Below are 17,139 nucleotides of genomic sequence, written 5' to 3'. Positions count from 1 at the left end.
GTTTATTCCTGTCTAGCCGGAAATTGGTCAACTTCACATATACCAAACAAACTTTTAATTTCAATTTTCTCGAAAACAAAGCCGTCAAAACAATTTCCTTATCCTTGATTTTCATTTTATTTTGCACCATAGAATCTACCTGACGCCATTTGTACCATGAATTACGGGCCACCCTGTATGTATATGTTGTATGTATTTGGTGAAACGTGGCTTTGCTATATAGGAATATACCTTGTTCTTCGCTTCGGTGTAGTCTCGTCCTCGTAGCAGCTGTTTTAATTGTGTCGCTTCAGGAGTTAAGGAAGATTGAACCTCACATCGACTACTTCGCCGAGGATACGTGCATTGTCTCAAAGGCTCTCGGTTGCTTGATGTTCGATTTGAAATACAGGAGACGCATCGCGCACTGATTCTAAACCAATCGCGGCCACGGCGCCGACGATAGTAGAGGTCGCCATGTTCGTTTCCGTGAACCACGTGAGAGATAGATGGGAAACGTAGCTTGATCAACTGACCCGGTTTGAATAATCGGCTGCAATTCGATTTAAAAGAACTCCTGTTATGATCTTCCGAATTGTCTTTCTTTTCATTCTTCCTTTCACTTTTTTTTCCATTTTTAAGTAGATCATTATGAATTGAGAAGATTTGATCTTCGTCGATGTTCGATATGTAGGTTAAGTTCATGATCTTCGGAAAATTCACCCTTTTCTTTGGTGGATGGTTTATCAAATTGCTCCCGACGCTGCTTCGCAATCGGCCTGCGATGACGACATCGTTCGACGAGATCGCCTGACTAGAACATGAATGAAAGAACATATGATTCGAAATTGGAATGCAGGGAAATTCATGGAACGATCTGAATTCTTACGATGACCTAGACTGCACATATTCATGCAATTTCATATTTTTATGAGCTTAATCAAAGGATTGGAATTTAAGTAGATACACAATATCACAAATCACAATAAGTGCTCTACATTGAATATATTTTTGCATATTATATGTGTTCTATAGATCTTTGGAATTTTAAATTTCCTAAAAACGCATAAACATCCACAATTTAAATGGTGAGTGTTTGTAAAGTATGATAATTCAATCGTTAAAGATAGTAACACATTAAAGCCCAATATTGCGGTAATATTTTATTCGTAATTTTTTTTTGTAATCAATTTACCTCATCGTCGTTTATTTTTTAACGTTCTAGCTATGAAATATTTCTATTTCTATTCCTATTTCAATTCATATTTCTATTCCTGATTCTGTGTCTTCCACTTAAATTTGTTATGAAACTGATCCTTAATGGATTAACGGAAAAACAATCTCATAAGTAACAATTGTTTGTAAGAATTTAATAGATTTTCAAATATGAAAGATGGCATTTGAATTATTTATTCAATGGGTATCATTTCATCCTACACGTCGGCGTCCATGAAGAAATATCACTATAAACCACCTTTATGACAGTATATTACAAACGACATAAATTTTTGTTATACTAACACTGTCACTACAAGCTCTTATCTAATCTTGGAATTATAGTTACACATAGTGCTATTCCCCATATGGGACGGTAACTGTGATTCTATTCTGATATACTATGTACATATACATATTATGAGCCATACAGAGCCACAAACGAGTGACGATATTATAAATACATGTGTATTACTATTTGAATACTTGCCATGGAAAACAGTTATGTATATATTGCATGTATTATATAGAACATCTTGAAATTTGAAATTAATCTGAAAATGTATTTATTGCAAGCAAACATTTAATAAAAAAATTGTCTTAAACTATGTAACAAATATTAAAGGCAATCTTGCTGAATATCATCGTTTATTAATACATAATCGACTGTTTAAATAATTTTGTAATCTATAACAGATACAATATATACATACAAGTTTTCTATGATGAATGTTCAAATATTAAAATAAATTCGAAATTTTCCAAAAAAAGGGCCAAAACATCAATGATATATTTGTTTCTATGTGAAAGTGATTTTTTGCAAAACGAAGAATTGCTGAAAAAGATGAGTCAAGGATCGTATATCCGGGTCGAAGAAATGCGGAGGGAAAGATGCGTGGAAGGTATGCCAGGGTTGCTTCTTGCTTCTCCGATTGACGTCATAAGTGCGTCATTGGAAGCAAAGAAACAAGAAAGTGCGATTGAATGATCGCGGTTGCAGCAACCGTCGCGCGTACCGCTCGGTATCGTTTGATTCTTTCTCTTTCTCGACAAACGGTCCATTATCTCGTCAGTTCAAGTGCCCCTTGGCCACTTGAGCCTATCTGTGCTGCGACCGTTTCGTTCGACTCTCTTGTTCATTGTGCGAAATAACCGTGCACACTGCAACGAGCGTAATATAATATACATTTTTTCTCTTTTCTATTGTCTCTGTCTTGTTTTTTTAATATCGCCCACGCGTTGTTTTCTATCGGTCGGGAGTGCCCGCTAATTGCACACAGGCGGCAGTATGTCCAGGGGAAGATAAGATTACGACACAGGATCCTCGGTATTATTTTTTTTCTCCATCAGAGGAAATGAGACGTAAAATACGTAAACATAATTACAAGGTCTGGAAAAATATCAAGTTTAAAAGTATCGAGTAATATTTTCCCAGTTTGTTTTTCTTAATTCATGTTCATCGATTTGACATTATATTAGGACGGATGGTGTTTAATAAATAGAGAGATAGAGAAAATATTTGTAAACATCGTTTTCGATGCATGTCATTACTGAAAGAAGGGGGATGTCGTTTTAATAATTTTTGTTTGATTTTCATATTTTATTGGGACAAAGGAGAAGTCGGTGATGTAGAAAGAAATTGCATAATTTCTATTTAGGAAGTCGAAGATGACACGACTGATGGAAGGTTATAGCCAAGCCTACTAGCCGGGCTCATATTTGTGACGAAATCAGGTCAGTGTCGGTCCAAGGCTAATGACTCGTACGTTCTAAATAGGTAATAACATATATCATGTGCCCGCATTAATTTCCAGATGAATAATGTTTAGAAAACAATTTGAGGAATTTACAATTGAATCGAAAATGTTTTACTCTAACAATGGAGTGGCAATAAGAATTATTAGAAAATATTCATGCAAAATGCATATTGTTACAAACATGCGTAGAATTGAGATAGAGAGAGATATTTATCATTCTAAATTTTTTATTTCATTGTACAATTCTTACCTGTCCATATTGATGTCGTGTTCTGCATTTTATTCCAGATTGGTAATATAAAATAATTTTATAAACAATTATTATAAAAAATTTGTAAATGCAGCAAAGAATTTTTTTTACAAGAAAACAAAAAAGGAAATTTATTGTATTTAATTTTGGACACGTTTACGTCACGAAACAACCTAACTTTTAAACTAAAGTCTGAGAAATTTGACCAAACATTCTTTATGTTCATTGTTGCTCGCTATCCACGGATAATAATTTCTGATTGTAATAATTGAGAAAAGCCATGTATGCAATGATTGTACGTCAATCGTAGCTGATGGCCGACTGAACTCGAGATTTGAACTTGACCATACCGCGGAGACCACCTATACTCGAGTTCCTGTGTAAAAGGAGGGGATCCATTGCATTGAAATCAATCTCCTAGAAGGGAAGCTTTCCACCTACAATTGACGCAAGAGTTATTGTCGCGATTGCATCTGTATCGTAAATCGTTAGCTTTCGTACGATTCCTAAACGATTTATTTTCCTTCCTCTAATCTCGCAAAAAACGAAAAGATTATGAAATGTACGATTAACAAATTCAACTTTTATTAACTCTTTATGCAAAACAAATCAAGAACTTAAACAAACTTCTTTTTAATGGATTGCGAAATCAGATTATGTATCACGCTTTATATAAATTTTCAGTCATTTTTCGATTTTAATAGTTTCCTTAAATTTAGATAACTTCATAGAATCTAATATCTGCATATTCAGTAGGGTCCAAAAATAATGATGCAAATATGTAAGGTTCTGATATAGTCTTCTCTTGTTCATAAGGCTTTACCCATTTATTTACTTCTTTAATTTTTAGATTTTTAAAAGTAGTTTCAATGGATGGTTTGGTAACTAGAATTGTTCCACTTTGGATAGTGGCTTTTAAAAAAGTCCAAATGTCTCTATGTACTGAGTGTGAAACATAAAATTCAAATGGGTTGTGTATAATGATGATATTACTCTTCTGAATGATTTCAGGACATTCCTCAATCCTCCTGTTCACAATCTCAATACGATCATTCATTTTGTATTTATTTACTATGTCATTTTGGAGTGAGCAAAGTTCTTTGTTCATTTCAACACCAATAATCTTCTTGGCAGATGTGAATGTATATGCCTGAAGGACAGAGTTTTAAATAATGACATACATCTTTTAATTATTGAACTGTTATTTAGAAAAGAAGAAAAATCATTACTCCATATAAAACAGCACCCAATCGGGATCCTATGTCAAGTACAACTTTTTCACTTAGACTTGGTAAAACACTGTGAAATATATACAATATAGCAGCCACTGATAAGGAGTGTGAAATGATATCTAAAAACAAATACATTTTGTTTTCATAAAATATGATTTAAGGAAATCACATAATCCAAGAAAAATGTTGAGTGTTTCTTACTGTATTGTTTCATATTGCTGGACCCACAGTCAGCACAATACAAAGTATTCAGCTCCCCACTTTCTATAAGTTCATCTACTTCCTTCTCATCATAAAGAAATGCATCAACATGTTTTGTTGAACGAGGATCACAGTCTGAGTTCTGCAGAGTTATAAAACTTATGATATTTTTTCTTTGTAACATATAGGTTGAAAAATTAATATATAGTTTTACTTATTTAGAAAATAGCAGACCTGTCCAATCGTTGGTGATACAATGTCCTCTGATGGAAATATTCCACTACTTGGTACTTTATTTCTGATATTGAGAATAATATCTTTTATAGTGTTTAACTTTTCTTCCTGTGAACTACGTTTGTTGTGATAATCATCTGCCATGCCATATGCATTCTTTGAAAGAGATTCTATCCTTACATTTTGTGGTTTCCAATTATCAGCAATGAACGATAAAAATGTTTGTTTACCAATTTCGTTTAAAGAACACATGATAGATGTGAACATTTCTATAGCACTTTCTACAGTCATACTAACATTCGCATCCATTATATAGGTCCGTTCAATTTTTTAATAAAAATAAAAATCATTTAATTTTTTACTCGTATGTGTTATCATGCATGTGTATCAGTTATAGGTTATGTCGGATTGAATTCCATATTTGAATTATACGTTAGGAATAATTTACTAGAAATATCACTAAAATTCAAATTTAAAGTTCTTTAACGCATAACATTCAACATGAAGTCGAATCTTTTTCTCAGCATATTTATTAAAAAAAAATTAAGTACACAAAATGTCGATATGCATACATAGATACATAAATAATTAGTCTTAATACTAGTTTGTATAGGCAAGATTTAAGGCACAATATGCTCCTTCATAAAATTTGACTTATTTTAGTATATATGTACAAAAATTTGTTCTTGTTCCGCTTGCAAACTGATCTTCTGACTTTGTTTTCTTTTAAAATAGACAATTTAAATAATTAACACTACATTAAAAGATATGTTATATATAGAACGACGTAAAATCGAAAAAATTGTATAAATACTTATTTACACATTTTTGTTTCCTTTTTTTGATATCGAAATTTTGACTAAAAATTCTAGCATGTTTAAATATAATTCTCGGATTCTTTTTAACGCATGATTTATCGTAAAGCTTGATTACCGTCTGGAATCTAATATCGGTCACTAAAAGAAATTGCATCTAACTCGAAGCTAGGAAAATACTGTTATTAGAAGTTCTTGATATTACGTAACAAATACTGTTAGCAATGTGTGACTGAATTATTTCTATTATTCTAGTAGCAATTCGTATGAGGTTTGTTCGCTCTCTAACGTAAAAATTATTCCGTTAAAGTCATTATTTTACCAGTATCAACGATGATAATGTATGAATAATCATAATATATAAGATAATGATACAATGATCATTAAAAAAAAGAGAAAAAATTTGAACAAAGTTCCATTCTATCACGATTCAAGAATTTCCAAAGAAAATTCCAGCATCACCGATGATATTTCCTAAAACATGTAGTATTATATAAAATACATAGCACAGCTGTCTTTTTCATCAGGCACAAAATCATTCGCCTCTAAATTCGACATAATCACTAATATTTCGCGTATTTACAACATAAAATAATGGACGCTAATTAATTTAAACGAGGAAACAAACATAACTCGTAAAAGCTGCCTGGATTAAAATTAGTATAAAATTAGGCGAGTATACGGTAAAAGCTAAATGTTACAAAAACGAATATAGTTTAAATTACGAGCTCATAAATTTTTCGTTCTTGCGTGTCTAATTACAAATGAAACTCGCTAATTGTCGACCATCAAGTGGATACAAAAAGAGACAAAGATATAAGAGAGCAACAAAGAGATAAAAGAACGAAGAGGTCGAAGAAGACAGCGGACAGGTACTTTGCATATTTTACCCACTTCATGATCAATCGTGAATTTCTAATTCTATTTTGAGCTTGAAAAAAGTTGCAGTTTACCGTCAAAGAGAAAAGAAGAAAACCTAAAACTGATTACATAGGATACGATCGTTAAATGAATACATATCTAACAATCTTGATTGAAACACTTGAGCATACCTATTATGACACCCTGTAAATGTCTTAAAACGGTTCACTCATTGTAAACCTAATGAATGACTAAAGTTTCTAAAGTTTCTCACTATTAAAAGAAGCATCATTGGAAGCGACAACATTCGTATATCGTTTTCTTCGCATATTCCCGTCACAACGTAGTTGATAAAAGTTTGATAAAATTGACAACTGGAAATACGGTCTGAGCACTATAAAAGTCTTTTTAAAGCATAGAGGAAAATGGTTGGTCGCAGAGAGACTGTTCGATAGGCAGTGATTCCTGGAGCAGAAGGGACTCTCAGTCTATTGATGCGTTTCACTGGTCAGTCCCAGCTGTGTCACTGTTGTTATGGTTGTTGTTGCTGTTGTTTTGTCCGTTAAGAAACGATGCCATTTCCATCGGCGACTGTTGCCCGGTCTGTTTAGAAACATGCGTGTTCGTTTCGCTTCTTTCAGATCTCACTCACAGAGAGGCACAGGCATGTAGGTAATATATAACGTATGTGTGTGGTGTTCGGAAAATACGAAAGAAAAGCGGCTTCCAGAGAGAATGCAGAGAGTGTGCAAGTAGAATTTTAAAGAACAGCACGCGACCAATTGCTAAAGCTAGAAAAGACTAGTCTTCTTAATATCGAATAGTCTGAAAGCAGAAATACGTTAGTTGAATGTAAATATAGATACAGTCGCGCGCGAGAGTGCGGAGGGAGGAAAATAAATGGTAGTCGCTTGTAAAAAAAAAAAAGAAAAATTAAAAAAAGAAAAAGTGGCGTACAGCTGTAACCCAGTGGAGCCCGTGATTCGACTCGATTATCGAGTATAGGCCATCGAAATGGGACTTAATCAGGCTTGATGGTAATAATGATCGAATCAATGTGCTATGTTCGTGCAATGACATTGAGGATATGGATGGACATAGTGATTTAGCGCCCAGGGTCTTATGTGTCAATCTATCGAGTGTGCAGAAAAATAAAAGCATTAATGGAAAGTTAAATATGAAGTCTCCTTTAGTGGCAGTGAAGCATTTATGTATATAGACACTATATGATTAGATTTTATTGCGTACCATTAGGGTGTGATTTGTTTACTTCCTACATTGGAATTATCTTGTAAAAATATCAACGATATAATTTAAATTAAAAAAATAATATAGAAGCCTTTTTTTCATTTTTTGACTACTTTAGGATCGAGCTCCTCAGAGTTACAAGCCGACAGAACACACACACGACAGTACGAATAGTTGCGATAAAAATATCGACAAGGCGTATAGAGATAACTATGTACGCAGTTAAGATTATATTTCTGTTCGTTTAGTAGAATTAGGAAATTGAATGACCGTAGACAATTGATATTTAATTCAGAAATAGAAAATATTGGTATGACATCTTTGTCCATTTCTCAAATTGAAATAGCCCTCAGTCATTCTTTTCCTTTGACAAGGCGAAAGTATTGATATTGTTACTTACAAATACCGACCTTAGGCTGTATTATATCTTCAGATGTATCGAGACCAGCAAGTGGATTTGATGTTATGTTTATTTTCGAGTCAGTTACTCCGCCATTCATTACTCTTCCGTTTGTTATCGGTTTTCCTAAAATAAAAATTTAATGTATAATCTATTATAAGGCGTACACTGTCTTTTTTCAAAATACGATGATATTACAAATTAAATTTACCTTCGCTTTGCGATGATTCCCGGCTTTGTTTGTGCTTCGTCCTCTTATATACTACTGCGATTGCAATTAAGCTGCCTAACAGAGTCGATCCTCCGAGAACTCCGCCAATTATGGCATACATATTTACGTTTTTATCATCTGCAGGCCTTACTCGGCTATCTAATGTTAAATTGCTGCCATGATCATTTTTATTATCATGATTAGCATGTTCGTTCGTATTTATAGCTCTTTTCGTCTTTTGTCGAAGGATCTTAGAAAATTCCGAAGCTGCGTCTACGGAAAAACTCTGAACTTTAAACTCATACGTTGTATCCGGTTGCAAATGGGAAATAGTTATGTTGAAAGAGTCTTTTCCTTCAACCGTAGTTTTTATATAATCGCTAACTGTGGTAGAAGCTCGGTGATACACATAGAAACCATCGATGTTCGCCGAATTATCCGAATTCTGCCAAATGAGTAATACTTCGTGTGGACTCAAAGCCTCGGTGTTCGTTAACAAAGGTATTGGCATCCTATTGCTTTCGATTCCGCCATCTTTATTCAGATGAAAACGTACGGAGTTTGGACTAAGTTTATTATCATTGTTCGAGTAAACTGCAGCAATTCGAAACCGATAAGTATGATTAGGCTGTAAATCGGTTACTTCGAACGACCGCACGTGATTCGGTATCTCCGAGTTCGCGGTCATCCATTTTGCTTGTCTGCCATTCATCTTCTGTCCAAGTTCGCGATATTGAACTTTGAAGAATTGAATCGGCAGTCCTGTGTTCTCAGGTACAGACCACCTAACCATCACGGACACGTCTGAGAGTCTGGTGACATTCGGTAGATTCGGTGGTACTAGCACAGCTACAAATATAAAAAACCCGATAAAATCAACATGAAGTATTTAAGCATTATGTACGGTGCAACAAATTACCAGTGCCTTTACGCTTCCCTTCCTTACTCCTTCTTCTTCCTCCTCCCCTTGTATGTTTGTGTCTTGAATTAGAGATTCCATAATCCTGTTTGGCTTCAGTCGTCCCAATATGTTGTTTAGGGTTCACTCTTAGCAAATTGCAACCAGAATGAGACCCATATTCGTTACTCGCGACACACTGGACAATTCCAGCGTGTTTTTTTTCAACCTCGGAGATAGAAAGACTCGAACCTTCGATTTCCACATTACCACCAGGCGTCAAAGATTCCCCATTAATTAGCCACTCAAATTTCGGTTGTGGTTCGCCCGTTACCGTGCAAGAGAGGTCCAATTCTCCACCTTCGGAGAACGTTGCTGCCTTCGGTGGCTTAATCACCTTTGGAGCTTCCATAACTTTTAGTATGATCACAGACTTGATGTTTACTCCATGACTACTCCATATACAATCATATTCTCCCCTGTCCGCTGATTGAACGTTAATTATCGTTAGGCCCATCGCAGTTTTAATGGAGTTCAGTGGTAACGAACTACCTAATCTAGTCCACGTGACAGAAGGGATTGGGTAACCAGCGGCAAAGCATTCCAAAGTTACGTTTTTACCCCTCAAAACCTTGTACTCCGTTTGTGGTTGTTTAACAAAGTATGGTGCTCGAAGACTGGTATTTGTGTTTACGTTTAGGATCGTCTTATGGTTACTCCGATATATCTGAGTAGTTATGTAATTTTCAGCAGTGCAGTGATAAGATCCACTGTCCGATACTTTAGCATTTTCAATGACCATGGTCTTGCTACCAACTACGTTAACATTTTTTACAGGATTATTATCTTTGTAGAACTCGACTATCGCCTCTGGGGCTGAGTAAGGCACAGGACAAGTGATAGGCACGGTATTCCCTGCTGGAACGTTTATAATGACTTCGCTCTTATCGGTAAACTTCTCTAGCGTAGCAAGCGTCAATCTTGCCGGGTCAGAAGCTAAACCACTCGAACCTAACAACGTAAAATCAAATTACCAAATTGTAATTTAAACATTGTGAAAGATGTTAAATAAAATGAAATACAAAAATATTTACCATAAAATGCTATACAACGGTAATCTCCGGCTTTGGATTCATTGTCAAAGTTCACTACGTGCCTGGACGTTTTGCCACCGTTACTAGACATGTGGAAAACCTGCAACCACCTATCCGAACCTAATGGTCTATGGCGCCAGGAGAAACGTTCTGCTCCGAGATTCAAATTACATTCAAAATTCACATCATCTCCTATTGGCGCGGCCAAAGGTTGCGGATGTTTAGTGAAGATCATGCCTAGTTCTTGCTTCTGTCCTATAATTTATACGAATAATTTAATTTTCATAGTATTCATCAATTTTTGTAGTCGCATGAAAATACTATTAAAAATGATACAAATTGTAATATACTTGAACGTAATTAATCAGCATAAATAAAATGGTGTGTAAATACTTTCTTTAACCACTGTATATTAAAATGTAATGCATATGATAAATAAAAAATATGTAAGACAAAACTGACCATGTGCAAGGCTGGCTAGGACATGAAGTAGGACCGTGATAACGGCATATAGAAAAAGCACAGGTCGCATCTTGACTCATTCTGCAATCAAAGAAAACAAAAATTAGTACAAGTTAGTCACATATGTTTCTCTCATTCTTATTATTCGTTTTTTAGTCTTAGTTTTGTCGGTTAAAAATGCGAGGCGCCGGTCTCGAAAGAGAAAGAGAGAGGGTCCACTAAAATTAATGCCGGCCAACCACCACGTTTAAGTATAGAACATGGCGAGTTCACGTGGAAATAGAACGCATTCATTCTAGTTTTGATCATGGCTCGTCATTTCGGCACGAACGATCCCCGCTCCACCAAATGGGTCGCGCATTCCAGTCCCAAAGGGATACAGTATAACACGATTTATATTCGTTTCCAAATGCGGTTCATTTTAAAAGCTTCTGTCGCGCTAAAGCTCTCAGCAATTAAGAGGATTCTCAGAGAACAGTGGTGGAAATGAGATTGTGCATGAAATCTTGATTTTTATGACAACAGAGAATAACCTAACCCTAGTTAGTATTAATGCTTCCCAGTTATATAGCCACTTTCTGTTTATTTAATATGACTGTACATATAATTTATTAATTTCTGCCTTATTAGCTACAAAATGGATTTGGATTTATATCATTTGTTTATTCTTAATCTAAGAAAAAATATTATTGTATTTTATTTTGTACCGATCTTAACGCCTCTTCTTTCTTTGTAATTATGGCTTAGATTGCTTCTTAATTAGTATCAATTTTTATTTATAATAAATAGCAGTTACACAATTTTAGTATAAAATATAAAATATTTGTAAACATTTTGATGGCAATTTTTTGTGATTGTGATTATAAGCTGTCAGTATCTCGCAGTTGTGTCATTATTGCTCTATGGATATTTATTCACTTAGAGAATTTAAATTGTACAATATGCACATTTTAAAGTACAATGCCTGTTTTAGATGGTGAAATAAATTTCTATTTAAGTTTCATTTTTTCAATGTAGAATATTCGCAGTATACAATTGCGCTGCACTAACTGGCCGCCGCTATCTTTACCAATTCTTGGAACAGATTTCTTAGAGCGAGTCTCGTATGTTAATATGTAAGATAACAAAACGTGTCAGTCTCAGGTAAGTATCCGTATCTCATTTGTAAAATCGTACTCATCAATGAAAGGAGATATTCCGTATTTCTTAGAAATATAATTATAGCTTTCTCTATAAGTAGTCTTTTAGTAAAATACTGTTTTTAACTGACTGCTATCTATATAAAACAAATATGGATACGCGAAAGGCATTATTGCTGCTTCTACTTATGAAGATAAATCGACAAATAATGGAAGAAATTCCAAATTGAAGATCACACGAGTAAAACATTTCTGTTGATTTTATGTCACTCTGTATCGCTTTATAATTAAACAGAAGAATTTTAATAGGATATAAGTAGAAATAAAATGGCCTATTAGAGATTTTTATGCATTTATGGAAAATGTAAATGTATTAAAATTTCTTATAAATGCACAAAAATCCGTAGTTTATGTACAATTACACAAAATATGTAAAATACTCATTAAATATTTAAAGGATAAAACAAATCTCTATATAAGTTCTTCTTTTATTAGCTCTATTTATAAAAATATGAATTTGCATAAATATTCGTAATCTTCTTATCATGTTCTTTTTTCGTAATCTTCAATTATTTTTAGAATTCGCTCGATTGAATATTGAAAAAATTACGAAAAAGGATATTAAAGGAAGCAGAAATGCAGAATCCATTTGCATCGTGAGAAACGAAGCCGACAGAGGTGCCACAATGACAACATGAAATTGACCATATACGGTGTCGAAAACCGTCGTTCATTGCGCGCACCGCTTTCCACCCACGTGCGAGCGGTTGACCGTCTTGAGTGACGATCAGAAAACCGCGCTGACACGTCCAATACTAATAGAAATTATTTGTTGGCTAACATACGCGTCGAATGTAGGTAGATTCATTCATGTATTACGCTGTACCGTTCGCTTACATGATAATTTAACGCTTGAAATTAATACAGAAAATTTTCTATTCCACAGAAAGCTTACATGTTTCCTCAAACGTTCTTAATAGATATTATACGTATATGGGTGCACTAAGAGAAAAACTTCACTTTCAATATCTTTGTTACTTAAATTAGTACTAATCTATTGAGTTATAACATAAATCTGTCCTGTTTTCGTATATACATACCTATACATTTTATCGGAGACAAAAACAAGTGGACATGTAATGAAAATTGGAAATACAGTGCTGACCGTAAATATTAGGATACTAGTTGATATTTAGTACAAATTTCTTTTTACTCTTTCTACATTCTGTTTATATTTTATCATAAATTTGTTATTTCATTCGTATTATGCGTGTTTCATAATGTAAAATAGTAAATAAAATAAAATTTGTTTACGGTCCTTCAATGAATGTAACGCGTAGATGTCATATTTAGGTAGGTATCAATGACGTTTCGTCAAATACGGTCTGTTTACACAAAAATGTAAATATTAACTTCAATTGTTTACTAAATAATCTATGTATTATAAGAATATAAATAAAACTTAAATATATAACACTGGTACTAGTTCGATTAAACTTCATTGATACCTACCTCTACTATACGTCCACTTATTTTTGTCACCGACTGTGTATTACGTATGTTGTGACAAATACAAAAATAGAACGAATTTATATTACAACCCAATAACAACAAACAGTAAATATAATAAAACTTCATTTATATTAGAAGTTCACTGATTCTTTTCACAACCTCTTTTCACTTGTACAATACAAATTTATACTTCAGCCAAATAAATTCAATTGATAATTCATTTAATTGAATACAAACTGACATTTCATTCCAACAAATAGAATACTGTTATCAAAGTAAAGGAATGCAACTGTACGAAAGATTTCTCACGAGAACTCACTGTTTGTTACGAAGAAATGAATTTACCAGAGGAGTGGTTCGAAGGATTGACGGTCGAGAGAGGAGGGATTTTTCATCGAAGCTGAAATCACAGGGACAAAAAGCACGCGTTCGACCCATTGGCAAGATAGTTGAACGTGTTTTATGCACGGGAGGACTCTTAACTTCTGGTTAAATGGTAGCATAAATGCCGGTGGTATGTAACAGGTGAGAAGGGTTCGAAAGAGGCTGGTTTCCGACGCTGGCTCTCATAAAAATAAAGAACTCGAATTCCAAAGCAGTGGTTGTCAAGCCCCTGTGCCCCGCGCGCACCTCCAACCAACCTAACCTTACGGACGGGCCAATGCCACCCGAGTTACGCACACGCATACAACACACACGCGCACAAGCATATAGCCAAACGAGAATTAGACTCTGTTCTACAACCTGTCGTTGATCAGAGAACAAACTCAATCCCCGAAATCCTTTTTGCACTCGTGATCCTCTCGCTTGATCAAAGATCACGATGTATCAGTGGAATTGAGTTCCACTTTCACGAACTCGCGACTCTTCTCCCGTTGGCCAAAATACAGAAAGATTTGAATCCTCTTACACAATTGCAGTGGCTTAAAAAAGTATTCGGACACTTATAGAAACTTTTTATCATTTTTTAAATATTTATTAGACTTATTATACAAAATATTTTATATAGACTTTTACATAGATCTATAACTTCTATGATCAATGATAGCTTTTTGTTTCACTAAAATGTTAATAATATTTTTAGATATTTTACAGAACACATCTTTTCCTTTAATTTAGTGTTATACAAATCGTCAAAAAATTTTTCTAACTGAATGAAAAGATAGTGAGATTTTCTGTCACAGAGAACAAGATTGTATCGAAAAATATATTGATCTATACTACGATCTTTGTAAATTTTTTTAACTTCCTTCCTTTGATATTGCATTATATATCCATTTATTAATGATAATGAACCTTTGGTTTAATATAAACATTCTTCTGGTAATGGTTTAATAAATCCTCTCGAACAGTTTTGAAGTTGTGTCATAATTGTAGAATAGGGTTGTGATTGACATTACTTTTCCACGAGCAAACTCCATGGTATTCCGTTATGTGTAACAAACAGGAACCAGGAAGATCAAGTTCCCGTTGATCGAACGCATTTGACAAGTGGATCCTTCCTTTTGTTGATCGTCGATTAATCACGTGAACTTTTATTCTCTTCACTTCGTCGTGTTTCATCCCGATACAAGACACATGACTAACTTAACTTCCCTGCTCGGCATGCATGGCGATTGCTTAGTAAAACGAGCGACGAATATTTGGCCGTATATGTGTCATACGCTATTTTAATCTACTTCCCATAACCGCTACTTGTTCGACCATTAACGCTATAACTTTTAACTAAATAAATACTTTATGTCATTTTATCTTTATTGATTAAACGATAACAATATTTAAGAAATAGTAATGTTTTCCCCTAATAGTCATTGCTATTGTACCAATTATAAGTGGTTCAATTTGATGAGCTTTACCGGGAAGTTGACAATTCATTCGCATGACTACGCGTATCAAAATGCGTACGAAACTTTAATCAGAAGGTATGCAACGTATACTTGGTGGAAGACATGCAATGAGATTGTAAATTAAAGTATTAATATATATTAGCGACATCGATAATGATTCCATGCATTTCATAGAAGTACTTTGACCATAAAAGTTATTACTCAATCAACCTACCAAATTCTTTTATAATACATGTATTGTCTGAAAAATAGCAAATTGTATACGTCTAAAATCTTCTTCTCAGGTTGTATACATATAATTCTTTTTAAATACACAAAACTACAAAGGAAGAAAACTCAAAATTAACACCATACGATTCTGAACGAGGTATTCAGCTCCTTATCTTTTTTTTATATGTCTCAAATTATTATCTCTGTTTTTAATACATATAAACTTGAATATCTCCGACTTTACGATCTTGCTATATCTTACTCAACAATAATGCATATGTATCTTATTACAACGCAGGCGCATTAAGTAGCGCGGTATCATCTGAATGAGCGTTTTCCGAATTGTCAATAGTTCTAACAATTGGTATTATTAATAATACCATGTATCCGATTTATTCACTGCATTATCCACTGCATTCAAATTTCACGAAAAATACTGGTGGCTCACCCCTTCCGGCAGGTGATCTCTCACAGCGACATCGCGACAAAAGTTTTCCATGACGAACAGTATATACAGGTCCCATTATATTTATGGTTTTACGGGATGGTGAATCAGAAACGTGAGCAAAAGAAATAAAAGAAAGGCAAAAGATCAGCGACGGAAGAAGAAGAAAACAAAAGTAATAATCATGCTTGGCACACTCACCCTTTTTCCTTCGATCCAGCCGTACGATCTATACGTTTATCAGATCCTTTTGATTTTTCGCTAAATCGATCACAATTTTCCTCGTCGGAAGAAAACGAAGTGTCCGTGTTAATAATTTTCACCGATAAATCACTTCATTTTTTTCAGAGCGATCGCTACTAAGCTCACCAAGTTCGACCTCCTATAGAACACGACGCTTGGCGTCCACCAGCACACTGGAATGCAGACCGACAGGTTTTGAACCGCGATAAAGTATAGTAACGACGTGTGCTTCGATCTAGGTACTCACGTGCAGGTTGGTACATTGCGGTGCTATCACGTGACTCACTGCCATTTCAAATCTGACAATAAAGTGGATGCGTTTTATCAAAAATTAAACATCCTAAAAATGATCGAATGTAAAGAAAAAGTTAAAATTTAGTTTATATTATGAGTTTATATATGATTTGGTTAACTTCAGGGTGATCATGAAGGAGGAATTTTTCACTGTAGGTTCAGATATCCTGCGCGGTACGCTTCTGTACATAGCGCCACCTTCGAAATTCGAAACGCGCCAACTACGATTTTATAAATAAAAACTGTATGTCATTTTTAATCAGCAGAAAGAATTATTAATTATTAATATGATAGACGTAAATAATTTAAGAGTTGAAATATAGAAATATATATTAATATATTGTATTCAAAGTAACATTAATTAACAACAATTGATCTTTGTCTTCTTCTTTCTTACACTTTTTTTACGATTAATAATTTCTTTCATGATTATATATATAATATATATATATAGGTAGTTGCATGTCGTAGCATGTCATTGAAAAGGATGCAAATTTAAATAACCAATTCTGCGCACGTTTGATTTTTTCACATTCTTTTCATTAATAAAGGTCTGTTTTGGTTACAATCTAAAATATTAAATATTCTTTAC

The 17,139-nt window shown here is 34.1% G+C and overlaps 3 protein-coding genes and 2 long non-coding RNA genes across 10 annotated transcripts in view; 2 read left to right on the top strand and 3 right to left on the bottom strand.

Annotated features, from left to right (window-relative positions):
* Positions 1-3,731, bottom strand: part of IP3K2 (Inositol 1,4,5-triphosphate kinase 2) — a 28,515-nt gene extending 24,784 nt beyond the window's left edge. Inside the window, exons 1-2 of the mRNA XM_069110402.1 lie at positions 3,202-3,731; positions 232-793 (exon numbers count right to left, since the gene is read on the bottom strand). Of these exons, the coding sequence (XP_068966503.1) occupies positions 232-793; positions 3,202-3,209 (570 nt within the window). The 5' untranslated portion in view covers positions 3,210-3,731. The remainder of the gene's footprint in view (positions 1-231; positions 794-3,201) is intronic.
* LOC138178511 (uncharacterized) lies at positions 2,065-3,219 on the top strand. The gene is made up of 3 exons (XR_011172728.1): positions 2,065-2,582; positions 2,674-2,928; positions 3,009-3,219. It is a non-coding gene; the product is annotated as an uncharacterized LOC138178511 (long non-coding RNA).
* A 35-nt stretch (positions 3,732-3,766) lies between the features above and the next one.
* Positions 3,767-5,288, bottom strand: LOC138178503 (uncharacterized). Its single transcript, XM_069110436.1, has 4 exons — positions 4,869-5,288; positions 4,635-4,776; positions 4,431-4,552; positions 3,767-4,351 (listed from the first exon to the last, which is right to left on the bottom strand). Exons 1-4 carry the CDS (start codon positions 5,175-5,177, stop codon positions 3,917-3,919), a joined length of 1,008 nt encoding a protein of 335 aa, XP_068966537.1. The 5' UTR covers positions 5,178-5,288; the 3' UTR covers positions 3,767-3,916.
* A 1,720-nt stretch (positions 5,289-7,008) lies between these two features.
* Positions 7,009-17,033, bottom strand: LOC138178494 (interference hedgehog). 6 transcript variants are annotated; one of them, XM_069110408.1, is made up of 8 exons: positions 16,501-17,033; positions 16,212-16,426; positions 10,858-10,938; positions 10,396-10,650; positions 9,323-10,312; positions 8,404-9,252; positions 8,203-8,318; positions 7,009-7,147 (listed from the first exon to the last, which is right to left on the bottom strand). In XM_069110408.1, exons 3-8 carry the CDS (start codon positions 10,925-10,927, stop codon positions 7,046-7,048), a joined length of 2,382 nt encoding a protein of 793 aa, XP_068966509.1. In that variant the 5' UTR covers positions 10,928-10,938; positions 16,212-16,426; positions 16,501-17,033; the 3' UTR covers positions 7,009-7,045. The 6 variants fall into 6 exon arrangements, with proteins under 6 accessions (XP_068966509.1, XP_068966508.1, XP_068966511.1 ...); XM_069110407.1 differs by lacking the exon at positions 16,501-17,033 and having other exon boundaries at positions 16,212-16,458; XM_069110410.1 differs by lacking the exon at positions 16,501-17,033 and having other exon boundaries at positions 7,010-7,147; positions 8,193-8,318; positions 16,212-16,459.
* LOC138178512 (uncharacterized) lies at positions 10,229-14,638 on the top strand. The gene is made up of 3 exons (XR_011172729.1): positions 10,229-10,320; positions 10,446-12,850; positions 12,943-14,638. It is a non-coding gene; the product is annotated as an uncharacterized LOC138178512 (long non-coding RNA).
* Positions 17,034-17,139: the final 106 nt, after the last annotated feature.

The sequence above is a fragment of the Bombus flavifrons genome, chromosome 3 (genome assembly GCF_040668555.2).
Source record: "Bombus flavifrons isolate JBK064 chromosome 3, iyBomFlav1_principal, whole genome shotgun sequence".
In the NCBI taxonomy this organism is placed as follows: Eukaryota; Metazoa; Arthropoda; class Insecta; order Hymenoptera; family Apidae; genus Bombus; species Bombus flavifrons.
This window is presented reverse-complemented; position numbering and strand designations above follow the sequence as displayed.

What these genes read in the sequence shown, in the direction of transcription:
- LOC138178503 (XM_069110436.1), bottom strand. Translation starts at nt 5,177, where the DNA reads ATGGATGCGAATGTTAGTATGACTGTAGAAAGTGCTATAGAAATGTTC. An exon ending in TATCACCAACGATTGGACAG is followed by an intron (nt 4,777 to 4,868) that starts GTCTGCTATTTT and finishes ATAACTCTGCAG; the next exon opens with AACTCAGACTGTGATCCTCG. An exon ending in TGGGTGCTGTTTTATATGGA is followed by an intron (nt 4,352 to 4,430) that starts GTAATGATTTTT and finishes TCTGTCCTTCAG; the next exon opens with GCATATACATTCACATCTGC.
- LOC138178494 (XM_069110408.1), bottom strand. Translation starts at nt 10,927, where the DNA reads ATGCGACCTGTGCTTTTTCTATATGCCGTTATCACGGTCCTACTTCAT. An exon ending in AGGGAAGCGTAAAGGCACTG is followed by an intron (nt 9,253 to 9,322) that starts GTAATTTGTTGC and finishes TTATATTTGTAG; the next exon opens with CTGTGCTAGTACCACCGAAT. An exon ending in GGAATCATCGCAAAGCGAAG is followed by an intron (nt 8,319 to 8,403) that starts GTAAATTTAATT and finishes TTTTTATTTTAG; the next exon opens with GAAAACCGATAACAAACGGA.